The sequence below is a fragment of the Pollachius pollachius genome (genome assembly GCF_949987615.1).
Source record: "Pollachius pollachius genome assembly, chromosome: 18".
Classification (NCBI taxonomy): Eukaryota; Metazoa; Chordata; class Actinopteri; order Gadiformes; family Gadidae; genus Pollachius; species Pollachius pollachius.
The window spans coordinates 8704307-8714027 of NC_136951.1; the positions used below are offsets into that span (position 1 = coordinate 8704307).

Sequence of the window (9721 nt, forward strand, 5' to 3'; positions counted from 1 at the left end):
CCCAAACATGATAGATTAAGCTATAATAAACTAGGATTTGTCATTATAAATATGTATAAAAAGCCTGCTAAACACATTCAGTATTCGCTGGGGTTCAGCATGGTGCTCAGTCACACCATGAAGGAGTAAGACAGCACTGCATGATGAAAAAGAGGTCACCCTCACCCTAGAATTAAATAGGAGAACTTTGATTGGGGCGTCACACTCACATTCGATTTCAACAGGGGCTTATTACGTCCCCATTGTAATTATTTTCCCTGTCAGTTCAAGAGTTAAATACAGCTCAGGAAATTTTTAAAATATAATATATACAGCAAAGAGAGAGAGAGAGAGTACCAAAAGTAAGCCTGGTCACATGCTGACAGCCAATGTAAAACAAGCCTCTTGCTTTATGGAGAAGGGTGAGGCAACACGGTCAAAATGGCCGACTAGTCTGTCTTCTTACAGCTACTGTCTTCTTCCTGTTCTTTGGTCTTGGCGCTTCTTTGGTCTTCTCTCTTCCCCCGAGTAGGGGATGCCACGGCCTGGCTTCTCCTCTCCCCGGACTCCTTGGTCGGCGTGGAGGGTGAGGACGGTTTCTTCTTGTTCGTGGAGGTGTTGCCGTTGTCGATGGCGACTGGCTTCTTGCCATCAGAGCTCAGGGCTGTGTAAGGGGAGGAGGAGGAGGAGGAGCCCGCAAACAGTGTCCGGTAGATGACTGACTCCACCAGGGCGAAGGGGGAGGTGGAGGAGCCTGTGATGATGATACTTGCCTGGGGAGAGGAGGAGAAGGGAAGAGATCATATGGTTGTTAGAGGTTGACTGGGGCTATGTAATGCGATGCAATGTTATGCTGTGTTATGCTGTGATGCCCTACGCTATACTCTGCTACGCAACGCAGTGCTATACACTGTCATGTAATGTGATTATATACAAAACAATGCTACGCTTTACGATGCTACTCTATATGCACAACCTTTTGTGTGAGGAATAGGCGACATGATGAGGATGCGGAGCGTTGCACATCATCAACACAAAATAACAAACAGCAGGCAGGCAACAAGTGTTGAATCTGATGAAACGGCTCGTCATTAATTGGGCCGATCAGAGTTGGATGGGAGCTAATAGCGGTTGGAGGGGGAGACGAGGGATGGTAGGTTTATCTTCGTCTCAGCAAACTGCTCAAGTTTCCCACAGAAAAGGGAAGGGAGATGATGTAAGCTGATGAAAATGATGCAAAAACTGGAGCCCGTGGGGTAACACCCAACTAATGTGAGTCACCAACCGCTGGAAACTTTATGAAAAGCAGTGTAGGTGGAAAGGTCATGACGGAGGCTACACTGCACAACACCGCAGGGTGCTGTCGTCTGGGCGGAGAGAAACACACTGCCGATCAAATGAGCCCTGTTCGGGTGCAGCTCATTTGACTCAACTCTCAAATAAAATACAATGAAAGAAAATGGAAATGCAGAGCAATTATGTGGGTTAAAGTGGAAACACACAGTTGCCCACAATACAATAAAAGACTTTCACAATCATATAATTCAATTGTGACAAAGACACTGTAAATAAACAATATTAAATGACTAATATTAGTATTTAGAAGATTTTCTTTTTTTCTTTTTTGATCATAACCTCTGTGTTTTTCAAATGTACTAACTATTGACTCTACCGGCTATATTTGGGTTATTTATATGAGCTTACATCTCATAGGTGGACTACTATCATAGGTGTGAGGTCCGTATCAGCCAACTTGTGACATCACAAGTGGGCGTGCCCACCGAGATGAAAGATCAAACCAGACTTGTGACATAAACAACGGTTTAGTTATTAAATGGCCTACCAGTTGAGTCGGGTGCACGCAACCACTTATGATGTCAAAAATGGTTTATTATTTAAATGACCTACCACTTAAACATATGTGGACACTACCACATGTGGAGCCACAAACGGTTGATGTTCTAAATTACCTATTAGTTGATCTGGGTGGACACCACCAGTTGTGATGTCACAAATGGGTTGATTCTGACCTGGCTTGTAATGACTATAGGGGCCCTCCCTGTAAGTTAGGCTCTTATGACGACACAGACCTTGTTGACCACGTTGAAGACGGTGTAGATGAGCATGAGGTGGTGCTTCTGGAGGGGCAGGTAGCTGGTGTGCTGGAGGGAGAACATCACCGCCCCGATCAGGGTGATCTTGGTCGGGCTACAAAGAAAGAGACATGGGTCAGAGGTCAGCAGGTTCAAAAAGACCATGATGTCATGCTCATCTGTAGTAAAGTTACAGGTGAGGCAAAAAACACAAATTGATTAATTCAAATACAGTTATTGAAAGGATACAAAGGATTAATAAAATGTGTATTTTCAGGTTTAATTCGTTGAAAAACATTGACTTCATTGTTGATTGGCAAGATGGTAACCCATACAAGGAACTTGTCTGGGTGTGTGGATGCAACAATGAAATAAAAAATAAATAATGAAAATATGAAACATGCCAAATGTAACAGAACAGATATCAAAGATAAACACAACTATTCACATAATTTGAAATGAAACGTATCAAATATAGAGTGTTCAGATGTGCAAATGGCGATAATGTCTGGGTAGTAGTATTGTTAAAAGTCATGGATGTCGTATGTAGCCGTTGCACGGTGAAGTATTCCAAGGTGTGGGGTCTTACTAGGACATCTTAAGGAGCTCGTTGGTCTCAGGTTTCCAGACCCCTCGGACCAGCTGCTCAAAGTTAGCTATCAGCCCGCCTCCAGCTCCTAGAGAAACCACGGAGCAATTATCATGTTAATCATCACAACTTCAATTATAACCATGTCTATTTTTACGCCTAAGCATCTTTCCTTATAAGGGCTTCACACCAACAGAGCAGAAAAATAATGAGGTATTGATGATGCAAAATAATAGAACCATCATACAAAATAAAAGTTTAATGGGTTAGCAGAAAATAAACAAAATGTAGGATTGTAATCAAATAGAAGTAACAACAATAAATAATACATATATAACATAAAACCTACATGTACATATAAATAAATGTTTAAGCAAATTCAACATGTATGGTATTGTTAAATTGTTACTATATCAAGTATTTCACTCCCAGCCAGGGTCAACACAAAGTTTCATTAACGGAGGTTACGGTAAATTGATGTAAATTGAGAATTTTACAGTAGTACAACTCTCTTGATTCCTCTCAAAATGGCGGTGCATCACCAACAAAAGTTCCCTTGATGCATTCTGATGTCCAAGCCCTATACTACCTCCATGCACAACTTCAATTCCCAAGCTTAATGGGCAGTGAGGCAAACCTTTTGCCCAGCCGATGGCGATCATGACCAGCAGGCTGTCCTGGTACTTGATGCTGGCCTGGCTCACCCCCCCCAGCACCTTCCACGTCCGCGTCACCTCCTTCATCCCCGACAGAACCAGCCGGAAGGGCAGCAGAGCGGCGCAGGAGTACAGCAGGTCCCAGGGGCAGTAGAACACCAGGTACCTGAGAGGAGGGGCACACAGAATCACTATCAGAACCAGATTCTGAGTAAGAAACAGAATCACAATCAGGATTAGAATCAGGTTTAGGATCAGAAAGGAAGAAAATATACATAGTATACTGAATAAAAGTGTCCATTATTGAAACGATTTAAATACAAAAGGATAGTACGTATGCATCTGCTTGATCTTTTCGTACAGAACTTCAGTCTTGTTTATGGAAGAGAGCTGAGACATGGTCGCCAGTAGAGGGCAGCATTTATTTTAGAACAAAAAAGTGAAATACTATATGTCACCATTAGAGGGAACTAAAGCAACCTATTGTGAATTTCAAGAGGTCATCAGATGTCTTATAGTGGCTTGAGGACATTTGATGAAAAAACTACAGCAGTTTTAACGTAAAAACGTGTTTGACCTATTTAGCTTACTAAATTGTGGGCCTACCTTTTTAACTCACAAATTAGGGAGTGTCTATCTCTCCCTCCCTATCTCTCTCGACCACTCACCATATCAGGGAAGGCAGATTAACTTAAGTGCTCTCTCCTTCTCTTTCTCTCTCTCTCTCTCTCTCTCTCTCTCTCTCCCTCTCTCTCTCTCTCTCTCTCTGTCTGTCTGTCTGTCTGTCTGTCTGTCTGTCTGTCTGTCTGTCTGTCTGTCTGTCTCTCTCTCTCTCTCTCTCTCTCTCTGTATCACCCTACCTCTCTCTACCACTCACCAGATGAGCGAGGCCAGCAGGACGTTGGTGCTGTTGGACAGCGGGGCGATGGGCGGCTCGGCCATCATGAGGCCGGACAGGACGGCTCCTCCGAAGCAGAAGAGCATGGAGCTGAACCAGCAGGCGAACGGACTCCTCCGCGACAGCTCAAGAACACCTGCAGCACAGAGAGGGGGGGGGGAGAGAGAGAGAGAGAGAGGGAGAGAGAGAGAGAGGGAGAGAGAGAGGGGGGGAGAGAGAGAGAGAGGGAGAGAGAGAGGGGGGGGGGGAAAGAGAGGGGAGAGAGAGAGAGAGAGAGAGAGACAGAGAGAGCGAGAGAGAGAGAGAGAGAGAGAGAGGGAGAGGGAGAGAGAGAGAGGGAGAGAGGGGGGGAGAGAGAGAGAGAGAAAGAGAAGGAGAGAGAAGGAAAGAGACAGAGAGAGAGATGATGACGACAAAGATCCCTTCAGATATATAGGCCTACATAGCCTATTAAGCTACCTATATCAGAGGTTACAAAACTTTTTGTACTCAAGGCCCATTTTCAAATGTCCAAAGTGTTTGCGACCCCCAGACTGCCTAAGATTCGATATTTGTGAACCTAACCACAACCACGGCCACTTAGGTCAGAACATGCTGAATTGCAGAAAAATACCATACACATAAATTATTTAGAACAATAATGAATGTTGATTAATTTGGTCAATAGTTTGGGGCAGGGCTTGCAGACTCCTGCAGGCAAACAGGATGGGAACCACTTAAGCTAGTTTAAAGCAGCTTGTCTTTAAGTGTTGATATTTCTGTTAATATGTAAAGCTTTGAGCTACGATACATGGAACAACCCAGGTCCTCTCTACAGTCAGAGTACACTACAGGATGTTGATTCTATTGAAAAATAAAACACTGCAACCGTTCAGTAAATAAAAATGTTTGCCTGCTGTTCATAAAACCATGCATACTTCCTCACTTCAACAGAGTCCAAAGAGGCTGAGCTTGTTTAACCAAAAAGATGAACTGCCTGCAGGCAGATTGTCCAAAGTTCAGTGTACAAGAAGAGCATTTATGAGTCGTAAAAAGGTATATTATATTGATTTACACTCGCTACTTAGAAATGGAGAATGAAGGTTCCTTCTTTCCTTTATCCTGCATCTCATTTCAAATCCATAGAAATAAATATGTACTTTGGAGGAAAAATACATAAAAGCATCCCATTTCAAAGACATTACCTTGTCTCCTCACAGTCAATATTTTATATAGTCTATATTTTTATTTTCCTTGTACAAGATAAACTTCTCAGTTCTCTGCCCCTTTTTCAGGTAAAAGTGGGACATATTGAACAGATGCCTTCTGAGAGACAGATAAAAGAAAGCATACACAATTCATCGGATACTGTTCCCTGTAGTGGAACACAATCCTGTCGTGGAACACATAAATTCTTCATTTGTTTCCCCCTCAACTCGCCAAAAGTAGCAAATATAACACTTCCTGCATTTTATAATTTGAAGAAATGATCCACATACTGTACACACTGAACCCATCTGACCCTAAAGTAGCTACCTGCTAATGTGTATTAGGTGAAGACACATAGGGGATTATTTGAAGGGATTAGCAGGCCGATTACAGACATCTGTAGGAGAAGGACTTCCAGAGAGGGGGTTGTATAGATCTGTCTGACTGTTACTCATTAACTGACTCCCAAATCATACTGCTGGTGAGTAGTTCACATAGAAGGTATGTCAAGTAAAGATTGAAAGTACCTGACCCCAGTGAATGATTCCTGTAAATGTTGCAACGATCTAGACTAGAATCATGATGCATACTCAGAAATAGGGATGCAGAAAAACATTTTTCACTGTCAACACAATTTCCGATCCCTATAATCGAAAATGATTTGACACAACGTGCCACTTCAATCAACATAGATCAATATTCAGAAGTCGATACGATAATAAAAGTATTGGAATAAAAGTAAAAATATATTTCACTGAACATCCATCAGTCTTTTCTGAGTCTATTGTTAATCATTAGGCTGCCTAAATAAATACCTTTTAGACTACAAAGTTCTCTCTTAATCTCTTTAAGTACAACAGGCCAGAGTGTACTTTAGAAACAGGCAGACCCATTGTTCCGGTCTATTCTTTTGTGCATAGTCACGTGAAACCCCACTTATCATGATCACTTAATCACCACTATTCAAAGAAAACTTGCTGCCTTACTGCACCTATTTACAGAAGCAAATTCAATAGATTTTAAAGTGAATCGACTTGGTTTATTTCCTGAAAAAATAGGGGGTGCTTTGAAGCATACAGATAAACAGATAAACAGACAGGAAATGTAAAACTAGACCAGCAATGGGGTCGACCAAAGAGCCGACCAAACAACTACTGAAAAAAAGGCCTGACATCTCATGGCTTATTTAAAGTAGAATGGATTACTTGTCAAGTGAACTACGTGATCAGTGCCCGTTGGCATCTGTGAAGTGAAAAAGATCAATTTGATAGCTGGTCTCTAGACCAAAGCTAATGTGCCTCAGCTGCAGTGAGCTGCATGGAGTATTCACTGACATGTTCTCACCAAGCCTTCTGGGGACCACTTTCATGTCACAAACGGGACAATTTTTCACAATTAAAAGTTGTATGAAGCGTAAAATCAATCAATATATGTTGTACAGGTGTTTCAAATTTGTGACACAAACATGTTAGAAGTGAGAATCAGCTTAAGGGTTTGTTTTTTATACATTAAGTCAAAGTCAGTTAAAGTAATATATCGAATAAGAAATGACCTAATCCCAGTGTTAAAAAATATTCATAACATTTGTGGCAATAGCTACAAAATTATTGTCTAAATTTGCCCATTGTCAAATGTACCCGAGCTGCAAACACACCTGAAAGGAACATAAACCCAAACTCTTATCAAGCACCGTGTACAACATCACCACCCTAAGGAATACCCTGGCACCAACATTTGCATTCCTAGGAGAGACATTTACAAGCCAAATCTAAAAAAGGGAAGAGTCTAAGGTCGAATGAGGAGGTTGAGTCGCTGGTGTCAATTAAAGTTAGTTCCTCTGCTTAACACCCAAACACACACACACACACACATGCACACATGCACACATGTACACATGCACAACCTGGCCTCACATTCCTGGTTCGATCCTTACATACTGTCGCCTTGTGACGTTCTAAGAATACCAGCACAGCGACGCTGTAAACAAACGGTAAATGTCAACATTAGTTGGATGGAGTAAAAACTCCAAACCGAGTAACTGCACAGCTTCAAAGGAAGAACATCACATCCTACGTCCGCGTCAAAGTGCGTTTCAACACTTTATATTTTTTAATATGACCAGTGTTTTCACTTATCGTATACGTTTTACGTTTTTTTTTCATTTTGTGGTGTGAACTTTTGCAGTCTTGTCAAACGAAGACATCTTCAACATTCCTTTCCTTTTTTGGGGGTGAGTGGGAACCGGATTTGGCAACGGCCAGGAGTTATTGTCCTGGTCAGTCAGCCCTTGGGCTTTCTGGAGCTTTCTTTGCCTCTTGGGTACACTTTCCGAAGAGTTTGTAAAGTAACCAAGACTTGTGTGGCCGAAGTTGTATTGACCTTCATTGGCAGTGGTTACCATGCCCTGGTTCATTTCTATGGGACTTTTGTTAAACCAGGCCCTTTTGAAACTGAACTCGATGTCCTCATTGCAATCTTTTATGGACTTTGACAGACATATCTCACACAGAAATTTACAAAACACACAAACAAGACAAATGTCTTCATGTTGCACCAATACCTCTTTTACAACCTCACTACCCTTTCACACACACCCCCTATAGAGTCCTATCTATAGAGCTACAGAGTCCACACTCAACCCAACACAAACACATTTGGATATACCGTAAAATAGGGGTGGGTTGGGTGACATGTTGCTGTTTGTCATTCTTCCATCTTGTACATTTTGCTCCAAGCGACAGACGAGATACAAAGACGGGCACATAGGAAGGGAAAAGGCCACGGTTGCCTTGCAAGGCACCATTTAAAATAGACTCGAGTTACAACATTGGTGACAATGTCACAATGAAGGAACAGTGCGTGTGTCTGTGTGCGCGCGCCCGTGTAAGGTCATCTCTCGCTTCAGTAAAAGTCCACCTGTTCTTCTTTGTTATACAACAGACTCTGGCACCAAGCCCACCTACGAGTCGAAAAGGGCGGTGGCTTATTGGCAACGAAAACTCATGGGTTGTACATAATAACATGTTTTTATACGTTTATAATAAGCTATCATTACAGCATAAACACTACGTTGTCTGCAATTATAGGCAATAGCATGGTGGGTTTGGTCCCGCCGTTTGTGATGAGGTCAATAAAGTTAAAATGAAGTTGATATTTATCAATGTGGAGAACAATGTGCGGTAAATATTTATATGATGTTATAGATATAAAATTTCAATGTATTTGATTGCGTGGTTTATATACTAGATCAACATGCAAACAATGATTATAGTCATTACCTTAAAAACAGTACTAGATAACCTGTTGTTGACTTAACTGAGTCATGCTATTTTGTTTAGAGCATAATAGAACAGAATAGAGTAGAGCATACTATAATATATAATAATATGTAATATTCCATTATAGAATATAATAGACCATGATAGAATATAACAGAGTAGACCATAAAATAATTGAATATAAGAGACTATAACAGATAACAATAGCCCATTATAGACTAGAATAGAGAAGGCAATACTAGAATTGTCTAGAAAAGGTCGTACCAGTTATGAACAGAATAGAACAGAATACGGTTAGAGCACTCCAAACCAAGTTCACCAATGAGGACCCGGAGGACCTGAAGGAACCAGAAGTGGACTCACCTGACTGCTCCCTCAGAGCCATAACGGACACCACGTAGTGCGCTGTGTCAAAGTATGGAAACATGGTCATGCCGGCCAGGCCGTGGGCCAGCTCGTCCAAATTCAGCATCCCAACCACATCCATCCTCACAACTTTTCAAACTCTTTCCAAGAAAAATGCGGGGTTAATCCTGGCGAGGTGCGCCAAAGTCGCGACTGCAGGCGACGTTCCGAGTCAGCGCATCGGGCTGAAATAGTTTATCCTCCTGGCTGTCAAGTCTTTAAGCCCAGCGCTAGCCGTGGAGCCAGCTGTGCTATCCTGCTGGTGTACCGCAGCCTGACTAACAGCTGGCGGCTGGGGACTCGTTTGACAGCCCGTGTCGTTAAGGGGCAACAGATCTGTATCACCAACGGATGGACATCAGTTCCGCTGCCCCGTCTGCTATTCACGTTATCAGCGCGCATGCGGAATTCCTGCTCCGAGTTCCGCCATTCTACTGATGTGGCAGGCGGAGCAAAAGCCGCCCTCCGATTGGAGGACGGGGGTGGCTGGAACCAATCACAAGTCTCCGTGAGTTTCTTCTTGTACGTGGCGATGCCGATGCGTTCTACAGGTTTGTGCGAGCGAGCACACACACGCAGCCGCGCGTAGCCACGATCAAACACCCACACACACACACACAGTATTGTTGTCTTTC

At 42.6% G+C, this 9721-nt stretch overlaps 1 protein-coding gene across 1 annotated transcript in view; it reads right to left on the reverse strand.

Annotated features, from left to right (window-relative positions):
- The window catches only part of tmem38b (transmembrane protein 38B), a 9796-nt gene extending 307 nt beyond the window's left edge, over positions 1–9489 (reverse strand). Inside the window, exons 1-6 of the mRNA XM_079756161.1 lie at positions 9045–9489; positions 4195–4351; positions 3299–3483; positions 2662–2749; positions 2070–2187; positions 1–752 (exon numbers count right to left, since the gene is read on the reverse strand). The exon at positions 1–752 is cut by the window's left edge and continues 307 nt beyond it. Of these exons, the coding sequence (XP_079612287.1) occupies positions 429–752; positions 2070–2187; positions 2662–2749; positions 3299–3483; positions 4195–4351; positions 9045–9168 (996 nt within the window). The 5' untranslated portion in view covers positions 9169–9489 and the 3' untranslated portion in view covers positions 1–428. The remainder of the gene's footprint in view (positions 753–2069; positions 2188–2661; positions 2750–3298; positions 3484–4194; positions 4352–9044) is intronic.
- Positions 9490–9721: the final 232 nt, after the last annotated feature.